General features: G+C 39.5%; 1 protein-coding gene across 4 annotated transcripts in view; it reads right to left on the bottom strand.

Moving 5' to 3' along the window:
• The window catches only part of PSMD1 (proteasome 26S subunit, non-ATPase 1), a 104,597-nt gene that overhangs the window by 28,984 nt on the left and 56,324 nt on the right, over positions 1-19,289 (bottom strand). For 3 of the 4 annotated variants that reach the window (XR_014830192.1, XR_014830193.1, XM_001925902.8), the window contains exons 17-18: positions 10,803-10,917; positions 5,688-5,804 (exon numbers count right to left, since the gene is read on the bottom strand). Coding sequence is in view for 1 of the 4 variants with exons in the window: in XM_001925902.8 (XP_001925937.3) it covers positions 5,688-5,804; positions 10,803-10,917 (232 nt within the window). In the remaining 3 variants the exon portion in view is untranslated. Of the gene's footprint in view, positions 1-5,687; positions 5,805-7,927; positions 8,949-10,661; positions 10,918-19,289 lie in introns of those variants that run through there. The other variant, XR_014830194.1, reaches the window with a different exon arrangement.

Here is a 19,289-nt window from a genome sequence, read left to right as displayed (position 1 = left end):
AAAAAAAATTTCCTCACATTTTATTACTTATCCAGCAGTAACTTAATTTCCATTATTATGAGTCTTCATAAAAAATTATTATTTTAGTAGGTTAGGATAGTATCTTAAATTTATTTGCAAGGCAGCTTTGAGATCATCTGGTCTACTCCCCCAATTTCATAGATGTGAAAATGAAAGACAGGTGAAGTCACTGGCCTGCTTGTGTTCACAACCAACCAGCTGCAATCATGGCTAAGGATCATGAATTTGTGACTCAATTTCATTGTTATGAATAGTATGGCTCCCTACAGAAAACAAATTAGAATTTGTAGGAGAAAAATCACACTGATTTCCTATTTGGTATTATGATAATCTCACAGAAAACACAACTAAATTTCAGACAATGCTGTGATCCATTCTGCTGTGCCTGATTATCTAAAAACTGCCTTCATGGAGTTCCCATCGTGGTGCAGCGGAAATGAATCCGACTAGGAATCATGAGGTTGTGGGTTCGTCGATCCCTGGCCTCATTCAGTGGGTTAAGGATCCGGTGTTGCTGTGAGCTGTGCTGTAGGTCGCAGACATGGCTCTGATCTGGCGTTGCTGTGGCTCTGGTGTAGGCCAGCAGCAACAGCTTGAGTTCGACCCCTAGCCTGGGAACCTCCATATGCAGTGGGTGCACCCCTAAAAAGACAAAAGACAAAAAAAAACAAACAAAAAAACCAAAAAAAAAACACTGCCTTCTCCAAATTCTTGTATTTTAAACATTCATCATGTTTTTAACTCTATACACCTTTTGCTGTTGGAAGAAAACAAACCATTCTTTAGATGTCAGAGAGGAAAATAAAGGATGGGGAAAAGAGAACAAATTTTTTAAAAAGTCATTTCTGTTGTTACTTATTACCTAGTGTTACTTATCACTTGCCTTTAATTTTCTATTTTTTTTTCTATTTTTCTGGATGGAGAAATGAAGCTGTATATCAGGGATCAGTTTTGGAGGTTTTTTCCTTTCTTTTTCTATGACATTACATTTGCTCTTATGACTGCAACTAGGTCTATAATTCTTGAAATCCTTGAAACCAGATGAGTCTTATTATTCAGAATTTAGAAAGCTAACATGGTGCATACACCATAAATTATGCAATACTCTCAGTGGAGTGTGGGGGCAATATCCATAACAATCAAATTAGTATTTCTGAAGCAGCAAAATAACTGAATATTTACTAACTGGGATAAAGGCTATAAATGAGTTCATATGGGGTCAGATCTTACAGCCAAATGAGACCTTAAAAACAAACTCTCAGTTTTCAAAGTTTTTTGGACTTTGGAATTGCAGATGAGGGGCCATGACTTATTATATAGTTGATCTGGGCTAGCTCCTCTTTGTTTAGTTCTGACTTTTTTCCTATGCTCTCATCTCCAACTGACTTGCTATAACCTCCAAAACAACATGCCTAATAAACCGAAAATTATCTTTATTTTTTTCAAGATTTTTCTGTCAAAGCTATAATGATTTCCCCCATTGTCAATATCCCAAATGATGTTTTTCACTCCCTTCTCAATTTTATTCATATTACTTTGTTCATGGTAGTTGCTTGTAGCCTTTTCTTCATATTATTACCAATGCCTTTAGTGTCCAAGTCCCCATCTTAGGGCATAGTGTGGTAATACAGATTACTATTTACTCACGTGTTATGCTATAAAATAAAACCTTATGATATAAAATTTCATGCTGATTTACTTTGAACCTGCAAAAGCTCATCAAACTTAGCCAAATATCACCCTATTTCCAAAAAGTGTACATGTCAGTGGTGGGAGAAGTTCTCTGTGGCAGGCCTTAGGCTAGATGATATTAGGCAAAAAGGAGTACCAGAGCCGATTCTTCAACTGCAATGTTTTTATCTGATTCTACGTATGATACTTGTTATACACATGTTCAAATAACTGCTCAAGGTGGAGTTCATTTAATAAGAAAAACAAAAGGTAGATTCTTTATAAAGAGGAGAGATGGGTTCTTGAGATAAAACAACTCCAAGGACCTATACAAAAACAGTATTTTATTTTATTTTATTTATTTATTTTTTGGTCTTTTTGCCATTTCTTGGGCCACTCCCACGGCACATGGAGGTTCCCAGGCGAGGGGTCGAATTGGAGCTACAGCTGCCAGCCTAAGCCAGAGCCACAGCAACGTGGGATCCGAGCCATGACTGTGACCTACACCACAGCTCACGGCAACGCCAGATCCTTAATCCACTGAGCAAGGCCAGGGAACGAACCCGCAACCTCATGGTTCCTAGTCAGATTCGTTAACCACTGCACCACGATGGGAACTCCTGAAAACAATATTTTAGTTAAGTGGTTCTGAATCTCTGGTATAAGAGCTTTCCAAGGATGTATGCATGTTCCCAGGTCTATGTTTGTGAGAGTGAGTGAGCAAGAAACTGGCAGAAGAAAAGCAAAGGCGCATGGGAGTTAAACTAAGACCACAATGTGTGGAGCTTAGTGTTAAGACGGCATTCTGTCAAAGGATATGACGCAGATCATGATTACACAAAAAACATTTCCTTTGGAAATTTCCAACTTGAATCTCACAAAATATCTGAGAAATGTTGTTTTTGGATTTCATTGGTGGTGGTGGGGGTTATAGTCTTGATGAAATTAACATTTGATCTTTGATTTCAAGGCGTTTTCACTTTATCTCACAGACTAGTTTGTAACCTCGTGATTAGGACTCAGTAGCTTTGAGAACTTAATTCTCTTCAAGCTTGTTAACAGCTTTTTCTTTTCAGCAAAATGTCACATACCACTCCAAAAGAATATTAATGTCCTCTTAGCAATTATCAGCTAAAAGAGAAGCGATATAAACTACAATCTACAAAGCTCTTGATCACACGCTTAACAACAGAAAACAATGAAACAAACTTGAAGGATTTAAGAACTAACAATTTTGTTCTAAGGGATAGTATTACCAGAAAAAAACATTTGTCAAATGCGGTTTTGTTTTTTGTTTTTTTTTTATTTTTCAGGGTCGCACCTGTGGCATAGGGAAGTTCCTGGGCTAGGGGGTTGAATCGGAGCTACAGGTGCCGAGCTACAGGTGCCGGCGTACACCATAGCCAAGGCAATGCCGGATCCCTAACCCACTGAGCAAGGCCAGGGATTGAACTCGCATTCTTATTGATACTAGCTGGGTTGTTAGCACTGAGCCACAACGAGAACTCCCCAGTTTTGCTTTTGTACTCAGTGGGATACACATTTAACTTTCCCCACTGTGTTTATATTAATGGGAAAGGCTACCTTACCAGCTGTAACTACATTTCAACACTCTTAATACCCAAGATTCTGATACAATGTTTAGATAGAAGTGTACCCCACATATTCATATCAACTTAGACTTGGTTCAACAAAAATTTATAGAATAATTACAAAATACTAATTATTTAAATTTTCATTATTTTTTCACTTTTCCTAAACCTGAAAAAATTGTATTTGTTTATGATAATAAATAGTTGAAGGCTTTTTGAAACTACACAGCCTACCTATTCCCACTGCAAAGTGCTCTGCCACTGCTGGTGAAGAGCTTATGGTTGTAAAAATCAATGAAATACTACAGCAGAGGATGGGAAAATGGCAAAACGTTTGTCATGTTCACAAAACATATAACATGAAAGCAATATGTGAGGTCAAAGTGAATAAATACCTATATATTATTATAAGAGGTATGTTCCATGGCCAGGCTTCCTTTGTTAATGTATCACTCAGCTGGATAACCTCCAGCTGATAAAGCTCAACAGAAGATCAAAAGTAGAAATAGAAGATGCAAAAGCTATTTGTAACTGCTCCATTTAAAAAGCAAAAACAAGAGTTCTTTGGTGGTTTAGAGGTTAAGATTGCATTGTTGCTGCTGCTGTGTTCTGGGTTTGATCCCTGGCTCTGGAACTTCTGCATGCTGGGATGTAGTCAAACAACAACAAATCCCCCCAAAAAATGTAGTTTGTTTGAAAGAGATTTATATTATAGAAGATATAATACGTTAAGTAATACATTATTAAAACAGAAAGAGAAGTTTGATTCTATTTTTGCAATAATCAAAGTTATAAAAGTGATTCTAACAAAGAAAGGACAAAAAAACCCAACAAAAATGATAGCAACTGCTCAGAAACTGAAATCTATTAAACAAAGTTCCACAGAATAATCAGTGAGTTCTAAAAGGTTTTTTCTTTTCCACGCTATCTGCCCCCCAACAATCTACTTTGCTGAAAATGAGGGTGCTCTACCTCTGCTTGATGAAGCAGAAAACAGTATGTCAGCTGTCTTTTCAGTTTTCAGTTTCTTTGACTGCTTCTCACACAGGAACGGAATTAACACAAGATTGTTAAATGTCCTAACTTTAAGAATTAAGAGATCTAAAACGACTGCACAAGCTATATACATCTATTCAATATGTCAAACACGGTAATTTTTAGTGTCTATAAAAATAAGACCTATGCATTTTCTGTTTCTCAACTCTACATCAAACATCAAACTGTGAAATGAGGTCTGAAAGATTATCACAAGGACATTTTAAAACAGTTGCCTCAAAATCTGTTATGAAGTCACCCAGTGTATGTATGAGAACTGAACTGTAGAAGGATATGTGAAGAGGATTTCTATGGGCAAAGCTGGGCTTTACACCTTCCCGCCAATTCTAAGCCTACTAGAGATGGACTTCAGAGAGGCCCTGTGGTCACTCTGCACTGATACCTGACACATTAAGAGGCATTAGCTACTGACTGAGGCACAAGCAATTAGAGAGGGAGGAAAAAGAAGTGGGGGGAGGGAAAGAGAGGGAGAGGCAGGCAAAGCTGCACTGAGGGCCTATTATACTCCTACCTACAAGAAGGGCAAAACATGCAGGAGTGTTTCTGTGCATAGATGTGGGTCAAGAAGAAAAAAAGCCTTCTCCGAGCCATTTGAAACCCTGCCCATGGGAGCTCCCATGAGGGCAAGGACAGTCTAACAGAGAATGCGGATGTACTCATTTCTAGACTGAGGTTGTACGCACTAATATAGGGACTGTAGGACTTTTTACTGCCTCACAAGGATGGATGAAAAAAGTCACGGCCACTGAGAATGCATCTCATATCAGAAGAACAAGTTATCTCACTGAATAAAAGTTTTGGTTTTGTCTTTTCAGAGCCGCACTCTCGGCATATGGAAGTTCCCACGCTAGGGGTCTAATTGGAGTTATAGCTGCGGGCCTGTGCCAGAGCCACAGCAACGCCAGATCCAAGTCTTCCACCTACACCACAGCTCACGGCAATGCCGGAACCTCAACCCCCTGAGCTAGGCCAGGGATTGAACCTGCACCCTCATGGCTCCTAATCGGATTTGTTTCTGCTACACCATGATGGGAACTCCTATCTCACTGAATAAATTTTAAAAGGACAGTAAGAGGCAAAAAATTAAGCTGATTTTTATGATTTCAACAACTCATGAGTTCTAATTTTTCAAGTATGGCTATCCAGTTGAATTAATAAAGTGACCATAAATCTATAAAAACATGCATTAAAATATTATATATTTAAAGTTTTCTCATTCTCCTGTTTCAAAACTTTTACTTCTGGTGAGTTCACTATTCACCATGGTTGAGGTAAAAAGTCCTTAAAAGAAAGTAAGATACTAAAGAAAAGTGTGCATCAGCTCTTCTAGAGAATTTTTTTGCTCACCTTTGGACAAGTGATTTCAGTCTGCTGGATCATGATGAGAGCTGAAGCTATGAGAGCTCCTTGCCTCACATAGTTCACAGGGTCATTCGTCATTGGTTCTAACAAATTAATTGCTTCCTGAAAGCATAAAAAAAAAAAAGTTAATAAAGTTCATATAGCTACACTTTCAGATTAGCTGCTGTCATTCTAAGTCAATATTTTCATCTGACAGTGTAATCACAAGTGAATTTAAGACTACTTGAACACAACAGTTCAGAACTGAGTATATATATATACATATATATATACACATATATATATATATTTTTTTGTCTTTTTGCTATTTCTTTGGGCCGCTCCCGCGGCATATGGAGGTTCCCAGGCTAGGGGTCGAATCAGAGCTGTAGCCACTGGCCTACGCCAGAGCCACAGCAACACAGGATCCGAGCCGCGTCTGCAACCTACACCACAGCTCACCGCAACACCGGATCGTTAACCCACTGAGCAAGGCCAGGGACCGAACCCGCAACCTCATGGTTCCTAGTCGGATTCGTTAACCACTGCGCCACGACGGGAACTCCAGAACTGAGTATATTTTTAAATTCTGATATAATTGATGGGATCTGAAAAGGAAGCTTATAGGACACAAGTGCTCCTGTCTTGGGGTAAGAGAGGTCAAAAAGAAAGTAAGAAATAATGAGATTTTTTTTTTTTTTTTTTTGCTTTTCAGAGCCACATTCTCAGCACATGGAAGTTCCCAGGCTTGGATCACCACAACCATATCAATGCCAGATCTGAGCTGAGTCTGCAACTTACACCACCGCTCACGGCAACGCTGGATCCTTAATCCACTGATCGAGGCCAGGGATGGAACCCGCATCCTCATGGATTGTAGTTGGGTTCATTAACCACTGAGCTATGAAGGGAACTCCCAAAAATGAGATTAATGTTTGATAAACACATATTATTTTCAAGGTGCAGTGGGAAGTATTTTATATATGTTTTCCATATAATCCCCTTAATCCTAAAACAATAACAATGCAACACAATCTTTACGAACAAGGAAACAGAGTTAAAAGGTAAATTGCCATGGAGTTCCTGTCATGACGCAGTGGTTAACAAATCCGACTAGGAACCATGAGGTTGTGGGTTTGATCCCTGGCCTTGCTCAGTGGGTTAAGGATCCGGCGTTGCCGTGAGCTGTGTATCAAGGGCTCCAGGAATATAGGTATCACAACAAAAGCTTCAGGAAGCCTTATTAAAGAAACCACTAGAATTTTGTATATCTAGCATTTGTTCATTATTTGAGCAAGAACTCTTCGGCCCTATATAACTTCTATTAACACCCTTTTTTTCAGTGCTCCTTATGAGGTCTTTAGGTAGATATAAATCTGGAGGAATGGAGCAATAAGTTTATATGATTATCAAACTAATTTTAATGTCACTTTCCAAATATCCTTTGTTCTAAAGCCAAGTAAAGGAAGAATAAATTGATACATTTTTTTTGGTGGGGGGTGAAAAATGACTTTAAATTTCTTCATATGCCAACTTACTTATCTATTTTTTTAAAAAAATCAGAGCTATTGGAGTTCCCATCATGGCTCAGTGGAAACACGCCTGACTAGGATCCGTGAGGATATGGCCTTGCTCAGTGGGTTAAGGATCCGGCAGTGCTGTGAGTTACGGTGTAGGTCACAGATGTGGCTCGGATCTGACGTTGCTGCGGCTGTGGTGTAGGCCAGCAGCCACAGCTCTGATTTGACCCCTAGCCTGGGAACCTCCATGTGTCTTGGGTGTGGCCTTAAAAAGCAAAAAAAACAAACAAAAACAAAAAAACCAAAACACAAACAACCCCCCCAGAGCTATTAACAGATAATACACATACCAAATAGATGTATTTTTTCTCCCCACTTCCCTGAAAAGTGCAGCACCACTGTTTATGAGTTTTTCAAATGATACTCATTTATAGTCATTATTTACAAAGTAGTTGTGATAAAAACATAACAAAATTTCTAACTTGTAAGTAAAAAGACACTAACTTGGTCTTTGAGGCATGTGATATAATTGCAGCGATATATTTTAGGGAGTTCCCTGGTGGCCTAGCAGTTAAGGATCTGGTGTTGTCATTGCTGTGGCATGGGTATGATCCCTGGCCCAGGAAATTCCACATGTTATGAGCATCACCAAAAAAAAAAAAAAAAAGAAAGCTGTGTTTTAGAATAAATAGATGTTTCATGTTTTTTATTTGCTTTGTCTTTTTAGGGCTGCACCTGCGGCATATGGAAGTTCCCAGGCTAGGGGTTGAATTGAAGCCACAGCTGCAGGCCTACGCCACAGTCACAGCAAAGCCACATCTAAGCTGCATCTGCGACCTACACTGCAGCTCACAGCAACGCCAGATCCTTAATCCGCTGAGCAGGGCCAGGGACTGAACCTGCATCCTAATAGATACTAGTTGGGTTCATTACTGTAGAGCCACAATGGGAACTCTGATGTTTCATGTTTTTAAGAAAAAAGAATTAAAATACCAAACTTCAGACAGATAGGTATTGATGTGTAGATCATACGAACTATCTAGAAATAAAGCAGACTTGCTTAGTATGAGTAATGAAAATTTTTCATTGAGTTAACTTGTCAGATGCTGTGTCTCAAAGAACATTTGCTCCTAGATACCACATTAAGTTTAGAATAACCTGGAAAGAAAAAAAATCTAATTTACATTTAACTTACAAGGTCTGACATAAATTTCTACTAAAGACCCCAAGGAGTAAATACTCGGTAAAATATCCAACTGTATTTTTCCTTTGTTTATAGAACAAATCTGTGCCAAAAAAAAAAATGAAGGCCAATTCCTATAAACTGCATTTTATATGCACAATGACTTTTCTAATAAAACTGAAGATACCTTCTCCTACAAGAAATTCTCCTTCAAAAGAAACGAAAACATTTAAAAAACAAAACTGTGAGGGCAGAGACCACGTCCAACTTGTTCGTCATTATATCCTTAAAATGATCTTCCCTCCATCATTCATTTGACAACTGTTTGCAGAAAATCTACTATGCGCCAGGTCTGACGTTAGGTTCTAGCAGTAAACATTCTGTTCTCAGGGACTTCCCATTTTGGTGGAGAGGAGATGGAAACGAAATAAATAGGTGTAAGAGTATGTAAGGTGGTGACAAGTACCATGAAGAAAAACAAAGCGGGGTGAGGAGACAGAATGAAATGTTGGAAGGGTATGTCTCTCTTTAAATTTTTTGTTGTTGTTGTTGTTGTTGCTATTTCTTGGGCCGCTCCCGCGGCATATGGAGGTTCCCAGGCTAGGGGTTGAATCGGAGCTGTAGCCACCGGCCTACGCCAGAGCCACAGCAACGCGGGATACGAGCCGCATCTGCAACCTACACCACAGCTCACGGCAACGCTGGATCGTTAACCCACTGAGCAAGGGCAGGGACCGAACCCACAACCTCATGGTTGCTAGTCGTATTCGTTAACCACTGCGCCACGACGGGAACTCCCTCTCTTTAAATTTTTATACAATTCTTGCCACATATAGTGTAAATGCCTATTTTATTTTACTTTATTTTTCTGTATTTTTTTTTTTAGGGTTGCACCCATGGCATATGGAGGTTCCCAGGCTAGGGGACGAATCGGAGCTGTAGCTGCTGGCCTACACCAGAGCCACAGCAACGCAGGATCCGAGCTGTGTCTGGACCTACAACACAGCTCACGGCAATGCTGGATTCTTAACCCAATGATCGAGGCCAGGGATTTAACCTGTATCTTCATGGTTCCTAGTTGGATTCATTTCTGCTGAGCCATGACAGGAACTCCCAAAAATGCCTATTTTAATTCTAGCTTCAACGTTTCATGTGACTAGAAAAGGTGATTTATTAAATTTATTCAAGAAAAGCAAGTTAAAATCTAATTCCTGAATCACTCAATAAACTAATAATTATGCTTTGTCTTACTTTAGTCTAGACAAGAGATGATTTAAAAAGAGGCTCCTTTCTGACATAAAGACACTGGGAACAAACTGTTCTCCCCCCCCAGCAATCCTGCGCAGTAAAGTAAGGATGTTCTGGGGAGTTTTGTGAAGCAAGTATGTGTGTTTGTGTGTGTGTGTGTGTGTGCGTGTGTGCGTGCATGTGTGCACTCTGTGCGTTATGAAAAGGTCACCTTTTGAGGAACTGGCCAAGGTGTGTTTGTGTGTGCTATGAAAGGCAAAATGTGGTGATTATGCCACATATTATTAAAGAATTAGTTCATTTCCTTATGATTTTCATGACAAACTGCTTTCAAGTCATCGATGTGCCTGACCTGACTATTTTGTCAGTTTTGAGGGCTTAACAAACACCAGGTTACCTATTATGTTCGTGAGGAGAAAAAAGGCAAAGAGCAGTTAAGTGTAAGCTTAAAACAACCAAAAAAAATCAGGAGTTCCCGTTGTGGCGCAGTGGTTAACAAATCCAACTAGGAACCATGAGGTTGTGGGTTCAATCCCCGCCCTTGCTCAGTGGGTTAACGATCCGGCGTTGCCGTGAGCTGTGGTGTGGGTCACAGACAGGGCTTGGATCCTGCGTTGCTGTGGCTCTGGCGTAGGCTGGCAGCTACAGCTCTGATTCGACCCCTAGCCTGGGAACCTCCACATGCTGCGGGAGCGGCCCAAGAAATGGCAAAAAGACAAAAAGACAAAAAAAAAAACAAAAAAAACCCAAAACCCAAAAAGCATCAAACTGAGCTGACTACGGTAGCCTAAAAGAACTTCGATTTTCGCAATACTAATTATTCAAATTAAACATGTAAAATAACCATGTAAAATGACTAGAGCAGTTCTTGAAAGAAGAAAAAGTACTTTTTCTTCTTTCGAAAGAAATCAGTGCTTTCAAACAGAAAGAAATTCAGCAGCACTGTTTCCCTTCGAGCCACCCATGTAATGCGATGATGACCGTTTGTTCTTAGAAGGCTCTGAGCAATCCCGAGCAGTAAAGTAAGGCAGTTTGGGGGAGCTTTGTGAAGCAAGTTAAGGCTTACAGATCACAGCACACTTGTACTTTCACAGCTATTACCTAAACTTTTCTGCCAGGGAAAACAGTCCGGCGCCAGGAAAGGACTGACCTCACTGGCTTTGGGTTTACCTTGTTTCCTGTACCAGCACAGCAGATACCCAGGGCCATTGCGGCTCCGTAACGCACGTGAGGATTGTAACTCTCTGACAACAATGAAACCACGCTGGGACACTGTTCAGGGGTCCTGGTAAAAAACAAGAGATAGAGAAGACAATGTTATAGATAAAATATTTTAAATTAAGATGGAAGGATTTTAACCAATTTTTTTAAGTTAAGGGAAGCAGTTATATTTAATACAAAAGTTGCAGAATTAAAAATCTCCCACAAAATTCCAATTACTGACGTCAGAAACCTATCTTCAGTCCTGCATCACAAACTACAATCATTCCCTCATGTCTCCTCCCTAGTGAGGAATGGTCACGCAGTGGAGGTGGGGGGGGGGCAACATCCATTTTTTTTTTTTTTTTTGCTTTTTAGAGCCACACCCACAGCATATGGAAGTTCCCAGGCTAGGGGTCGACTTGGAGCTACAGCTGCCAGCGTACAGCACAGCCAACACAGGATCCAAGCTGCATCTGTGATCTACACCACAGCTCATAGCAATGCCGGATCCCCGACTCATGAGCAAGGCCAGGGATTGAACCTGCATCCTCATGGACACTAGTCGGATTCGTTTCTGCTGAGCCACAATGGGAACTTCTACTCTGTGTTTTGTTTCAGGAGACAAAAGTTACTCACAGAGACTCCAAGATATTGCCAAAGCTGCATGAGAGAGTTGAATCTCTCAGGATTACTCTGACTGAATATTAAACTGGTAAATACGACTTGGTGATGAGAGAATTCTCATTTTTTTTTTTTTTTTGTCTTTAGCAATTATTTTCATGTTGATAAGAATAGAGAAAATTTTCTTTTCTCATCCTCATCATATCTGTAGCAAATACAAAAGACATGACTCTGACTAGTGAAGTACCTGATCTTATTTTGAAAGACTCTTCTGTTACAGTCATTACCTTGACAGGCAGCAGGATGGGGGTAGTCACTAGGAGACAGTGTAAGGGGAGTTTCTGGGAGGCTGACACTGAACTTAAACCAGGTGCTGGTTACACAGGTATGTTCAGTTATGAAAACTCATCAAGCTGTAGGCTAATTATGTGTAATTGTAGATGTATATTATACTTCAATAAAAATTAGAAAAAGAAAAGACTACTCATATATATTTAATAGAAAGTTTAAAAAGTATACCATTGTGAACGAAAGCAGTTACTACCTACAAATCAGTTCAAATCTGTAATTCTATGTTGAAACTGTCCTCTAGCTGCAAACTTCAGTTGAGTGATAAATTCAAATTTTAAATGAAATAGAGCCAAGTTAATGAAAACTGTCTATAAAGGTGGAATTTGGGGGAGAGGCAACATAGGGTTAGGAGATTAAGAGGTACCAACTACTATCCATAAAATAAATAAGCTACAAGAATATATTGTACAACACAGGGAATACAGCCAATATTTTCTAATAACTATATATGGAATATAATCTTTAAAAATTGTGACTCACTGGAGTTCCCTTGTAGCCTAGTGGTTAAGGATTGTGGTTAATTATCATTGCTGTGGCCTGGGTTTGCTCCCTGGCCTGGGAACTTCTGTACACCATGGCATGGCCAAAAAAAAGTGAATCACTATATTGTACAGCTGAAACTTATGTAATGTTGTACATCAACTATAACTCAAAAAACAAAACAAGAAAACAAACAAAAAACCTTCATTAAACAAAGAAAAAACCCCAGATGGAATTTTGCTGAAAGGGATCGCTGGATTATTTCCCCACAACAGAGCCCATCACTCTTTCTTAATGTTCTCAGTTTGAAGAAGCTTCCTAGGATGAAAAATCTGTAAACAATACTTGTGGCAATAATATGGAAAAATAGTTTGGTGGTATAAAAAAAGCAATATATCAGATAACAGAAGATAGGGGTTTTAGTCTCCGTTTTATTTATTTGTATGTGACATTAGGCAAATCACATTTTCTTTTCTGTAATCAGAGACAACATTCCTTGATTATCATGCAGAAATAATGTAAAAATAAATGAGCAAATAACTGAAAATATAGGAATAATGCATATGCTTTCAATTAGCAAGCAGTGAGATAAATAATAAGTTATATAAGAGGAAGCCATGAAGTAAAAAACCCATGTTCTAGTTCCTCTTTTGTCTCTAAATAGCTGGGATAATTTCAGACAAGGTCCAATTAACTAGATATTCTGGGGTCCTTTTCCACATCTGGAGAAAGAAGGAATTGAACCACAAGTTCTGTAACGTCTATTCTACTTTACAATTGGCTTCTAAAAATGAACCAATCATCAAAGGCTTTAAATCAGAGTTCATTACTGCACAACATTTCTTCAGTGAGAAATATTCCTGTGAAATACAGATGAAATTTAGAAAGTAATGTTATAGCAAAGAGGTTGTTGGAGAACTACTGTAGTTAAAAGCGTCACTTAACTTTTATTTTTCACGCCTATTAGGCTAAGAATTTAAAAGTTTTATCCATAATTTGATACTCAAATCCTCTGACAAAGGCAAGCATCCTATCATCACCTAACAAATTATGAATAAAACCATTCAAGGTCGCACATGTCTCAAGGGCCAAGGGGGGAGACTGTGCCTTCTGTACTTTATTTCTCATAAATTATTAGCACAGTGCTAGGTATTTTTAAAAAATGATTTTCATTACTTAATAAAAAACAAAGGGAGCCAAATGAAATTTATATTTAGAGACTTAACCAACAAGTATTTTCTACTAGATTCGAGACCTAATGGTTAATCACTGGGGGGAATATCAGGCCCTCCCGTTCCCCTCCCAGTTTAAGTTTTCAACTCAGCTAGATAATCAAGGAAGAGTTAACAAACCTGTGAGTTACTTCATAAGGGCTAAGGGAGGGTCTTTTAATTTATGTGCTTTGAAGTTCCCAGTAGGAGACCACACAGAGTGTTAGAGAAGGTCTGTTTTTAAAAGTGACACACTGAAATAGGTAATTGAGTTCTGATTTGTTATTTCAATAAAATCTCCTGGCTTGTAGCTAATAGTCATCTTACCAACGTTACTGTTTGTACAACCTTCCACAGGGCAGGACTTGTGCAAGGGCACATACACAAGTCACTGCCATATTATCCAACATAAACCACACATGTGAATTCCTTTCTTTCAACACTCTGGCTATTAAATACTGTTTATTGACTATTTTGTGTAACCTCAACATTAAATCATATTAATGAATTAAAATGCTTTCAAGAATATGATGTCTTTTTCTAATCTATCTTCCCAAGAATATAGCAATATACATCCATAGACAGAAACGCTGTTCTAAGCACATGGGTGTGGTCCATCACAGTGGGAATTTGGTGAGACCTTAAACCTCAGGGCAGTCCCTTGGTAGAGCTATGAATTTATATTCTCATTAGGTTAGTTCCACAGCATTAACATAGTGCCACAGGAATTAAGAATATTCCCTGTTTAAATTCCTTGTACTCCCTACCAATAGACATCAAATAATCTGAGCAGCATCCTGAATTTTAAAGTGCCTACTGGATGTCTTTAACTAAATATACCACAAATATCTCAATCAATATACAGAATTCCATATAGAAAGAGGGACAAAGAGCACCCCTCCCCTAAAATGCTTCTTTTCCCACCAAGACCGTTCATCCACACACAAGGAAGTTCACATTTTCAATCATTCTAGTCTCTCATTCTCCACATCTAATCTGCCAAATTAAGTAAAACCCTTAGGGAGTTCCCGTCGAGGCACAGAGAAAACGATCTGACTAGGAACCACGAGGTTTCAGGTTCGATCCCTGGCCTCACTCAGTGGGTTAAGGATCTGGCATTGCAGTGAGCTGTGGTGTACGTTGCAGACGCAACTCAGATCTGGTGTGGCTGTGGCGTAGGCCAGCAGCTGTAGCTCCGATTAGACCCCGAGCCTGGGAACCTCCATGTGCTGCGAGTGTGGCCCTAAAAAGCAAAAAAAAAAAAAAAAAAAAAAAAAAAAAAAAGAGAGAGAGAGAATAAATCCTTAAATCTGGTTTCTGTTCTGTTCCCATTGCTTGTTTAAGGCCCTAATCATCTCTCCCTTGAAGAACACAGTGATTCCTTAAATGATCTACCTGCCTCCTTTCCTTCTCATCTTCAATAAGCTGTGGTAGAGAGAACGTAGACTTGGAATCAGAGACACCTGGATTCCAGTTCTAGGACAGCCATTTATTAAGTGCGGCAATGGCTAAGACTCTCAGAGCCTTAACTACTTTGCGCATAAAATGTTATCTGCTTCACCTTATGCATGCTGGAAGGAGTTAGTGGTGTGGTAGCGTAGAAAACTATACTATCATTTCTAAAATCTAAATGCATAGCCAGAAATTGCCTTTAGGTCAGAACCAGGAATCTGGCTACTAGTATGCTGCAGTGTGAGCTCTTATTTTTTAATTTATTTTGGCCACACCTTTGGCATGTAAAAGTTCCCAAGCCGAGGATCAAATGGGTTTTTTTTGTTTGTTTGTTTGTTTTTTTTTTGTCTTTTTTGTTGTTGTTGTTGCTATTTCTTGGGCTGCTCCCGCGGCATATGGAGGTTCCCAGGCTAAGGGTTGAATCGGAGCTGTAGCCACCGGCCTACGCCAGAGCCACAGCAACACGGGATCCGAGCCACGTCTGCAACCTACACCACAGCTCACGGCAACGCCAGATCATTAACCCACTGAGCAAGGGCAGGGACCGAACCCGAAACCTCATGGTTCCTAGTCGGATTCGTTAACCACTGCGCCACGACGGGAACTCCAGTTTTTGTTTTTTAAAAAGGTAAGGTAACTCATACCCAATGTAAACAATTTTACGTACTCAAAACAATGTAAAGTAAGTTGGATACTAAACCTAGAAAGTTGGTTATATTCAGAGTTCTGACCTCCAGATTTCCTCACCAACTTTTCCGGGAGCTAGTGGCACAGAGAACACTTTACCTACCTCGCCCCTCAGGTGCAACGAGGACAAGATCTTCCAGGGAAAAGTGACTCACAGCAAAGAGCTTATCCTAAACGTATCTCAAAACTTCATTTAGCTTATGATTCCCCTCTTGTTAAAAGTATTCTGCTTAAATAGGACATTAACAATTTCATGAGGTTTAGAAAAAGATTTTCCTGCAAACATAAATACAGAGTTTTGCTGGGAGCCTATTGCAAAAAGCTTTACCTGGTTGATTACCATAAAGGATGAAATAAGTTGTGAGGGCTATAAACACAAAAGGACATAAAAAATTCTTTTAAGTTTCTTAGTCTAATAACAGTTCCAACTCTGACACATTCTTCAGAAAATGTTAAGACAAGGAATGATAAATTCTTTAATAAATTGGCTTAGATATTCAAGCTCTTCAAGGGTATAATAAAATCATAAGATTCTATGTTTATTTTACTTTTTTAACAGGCCACTCTAAAAGGACAAAAGAATCTTTCCAAGCAATGATCAGAATGCAAACAATCACTGAAAGGAAAACTTCCTCACATTAACCTTTATCCAAACACATACACACATGTTGGTATATGTGAAATTTTTAAAAGTAAGTTAAAAAATGAATAAAGGATAAAACTACATCATCACCATTTAGGAACTTTGCATTAATGGGCCTCAGCATAACACCATGCTAACACCATGAGAGGAGAACAGCTAGACTTTATATCTTATGTACACGGTTAGCCCCTCCTTGAAAAAAAAAAGAGTGAAAAACTGAACCTGAATGTGACCAAGTCTGTAGATCTAACTATCACTTTATAGGAAATATAGAAGATGAAAAAACACATTATATTACATACAGGGATGCAACCAGCAAAATCCATACTGCTGAAAACTTGACAGTAATAACGACCTGGTTTCTTCAACAAATAAGCTGCAAGGAGGGGGAGGGAAAGAGAAAGAGACACAGAGAGAGGCAAGGCAAGAGATGGAGAAAGAACCTACAAATTAACAGGAAACACATTAAATCTTTTTTTTGGCCGCCCCATGGTATACAGAGTTCTGGGATCAGGGATTAGATCCTATGCTGCAGCAGCTATGAAAACACCAGATCCTTAACCTACTCTGCCAGGCTGGGGAATCAAACCTGCATCTCAGCACTGCAGAGACAGAGCCGCTGCCATTCCACTGCACCACAGCAGGAACTTCAATACATCAACTCTTTAATAACAGCCCATAAGACTTTCTTTTAGTTACTTTAGATAATTCTGACACTCCTTAAAAGTTAGCTTTTCTCTTTTAATTATTATTATCTTTTGTCTTTTTAGGGCTGCACCCATGGCATATGGAAGTTCCCAGGCTAGGATTCGAAATCGGAGCCGCACTTGTTGGCCTACACCACAGCAACGCCAGATTCGAGCTGTGACTGTGACCTACACCACAGCTCACAGCAATGCCAGCTCCTTAACCCACTGAGCAAGGCCAGGGATCGAACCTGCGTCCTCATGGATGCTAGTCAGATTTGTTTCTGCTAAGCCACGACGGGAACTCCAAAGTTAGCTTTTCTATGTAAATATTTATCTCAAGATAAATGTCGCAAAACAATTCCTATGGTTTGTTATAATGTCCTTGGATCAGAATAACTAAGCATTTAAATGACTAATCCCTGATCAGCAATAAAAGTTCATCTCTATTCTCCATGAACATACTGAAAAACAAAAGTTTAGAAATGGTCAAGTCACAGGAGAAATAGTGGATTTTGTTACACTGGATGGGGATAGTTAGAGAGAGAGCTCTAACTCTTTGGCTGCTCTTTTGTGAACAGAGGGCAAAAGCAGAAGGAAGAAGACCTGTTAAGAAGCTACCTCGGGAGTTCCCTTGTGGCACAGAGGGTTAAGGATGTGGTGTTTGTTGACAGTGCAGTGGCTTGGGTCACTGCTTTGGTGTGGGTTCATTCCCTGGGCTAGAACTTCTACATGCTGCAGACACGGCAAAAAAAAAAAAAAAAAAAAAAAAAAAAAGAAGCTATTTGAGAAATCTGGTTGAGATATGACAGTGATGTGGATAAGATGGTAGTTATGAATGTAGGTGGAAAAGGCTGAAATATGGTGCCCATACTGACAATAGAATTAAGATTACCTGATGGATAAAACACAAGACATGAGAAACTGCCCTTACCTGAGATAAAGACACCAACAGAACAGATTTGGAGGGAAAAAGGCAAAGTTCAGTTCTGGACACTGTGAGTTTGAGATGCTTAGACATCTGAAGGAAATACTGAATAGGTAATTGTACATAACACTCTGGAGTTTGAAGGAAAGGTCTAGGCTAGAGACACAAATTTGGGAGTTTTAGTATATAGCTAGTATTTAAAGCCCTAAGTGTGCATGGGATCACCAAGTACAAAGGGGAGAAGAGATGCAGAAATGAATCCTAGAGGGCCCCCAATATTAAGACATTGAGGAGAAGAAAGCCAACAAGGAGACTATGAAGGAACAGGGGTGGGGTGGAAGGAAATTCAAGGGAGTGTGGAAGCCAAGCAAAGACACTATTTTAAGGAAAAGAAAATAATCAACTGGGTCAAATGCTGCTGTGAAGTAGGCAGAGCAGGTTACATCATCTCCTTCTTACAAAAGCAGAAATTAAAACTCAGAGAAATTAGTTTGTCTAAGGTCTCCTAGCCATTAGGTATATGCTGCTTGTCTCATTTCGTAACCCCAGCAACAGTTATGAGGCTGGAAATAAGAGTTTTAGGAGCTTTCTTGAACAAGCTGATGGGAAACCGTAAGAGTAGATGGAAGGATGAAGAGGGAGATAAAGTCTTAGAGGACAGGAACCTGGGGGAATGTGCATATTCAGAGGGCAGAAAAGTTTTAAGGAGAAATGTTCAGTCACCAGTGACAGATACTGCACAAAATCAACAACTGGTGTTAATTAGCGACTTTTTGAGTTGTTTTAGTGCAGTGTTGGAGATAAAAATCTGATTACAAGGGTTACAGACTGGGTGGGTGAAGAGAAAAGGACAGGCAATTTTCTTTCTTTCTTTTCTGTCTTTTTGCCATTTCTTGGGCCGCTCCCACGGCATATGGAGGTTCCCAGGCTAGAGGTCCAATTGGAGCTGTAGCCACTGGCCTACACCAGAGCCACAGCAACTCGGGATCCGAGCCATGTTTGCAAGCTACACCACAGCTCACGGCAACACCGGATCCTTAACCCACTGAGCAAGGCCAGGGACCGAACCCACAACCTCATGGTTCCTAGTCGGATTCGTTAACCACTGAGCCATGATGGGAACTCCCAGGACAGGCAATTTTCTAAAGATGTCTAATGATTAAGGAAAGAGACTGAAGGAATAAAGAAAGCTTTTATTTTTCATTAACTGAAAACCTGAATATTTCTGCAAGGAAGAAGTTAAAGCTGAGGAAATGAAGTTTCAAGGCATGGATTCTATGTGTGAAAAACAAGGTACTTTATTCAGCAAGATGCAAAGAATATCACAAAGAGTTGGGATCAAGAACTTAAGTAGAATTTAGTCGTGGAAATGAGGAATGACAACATGATCCCAAA

The sequence above is a fragment of the Sus scrofa genome, chromosome 15 (assembly GCF_054392235.1).
Source record: "Sus scrofa isolate SSC_HxYL_T2T_F1_AM1 chromosome 15, Sscrofa_HxYL_maternal_Yorkshire_Landrace_v2.0, whole genome shotgun sequence".
NCBI lineage: Eukaryota > Metazoa > Chordata > Mammalia > Artiodactyla > Suidae > Sus > Sus scrofa.
Note: the sequence above shows the minus strand (reverse complement) of the source record. Positions and strands in the feature narration are given on the sequence as shown.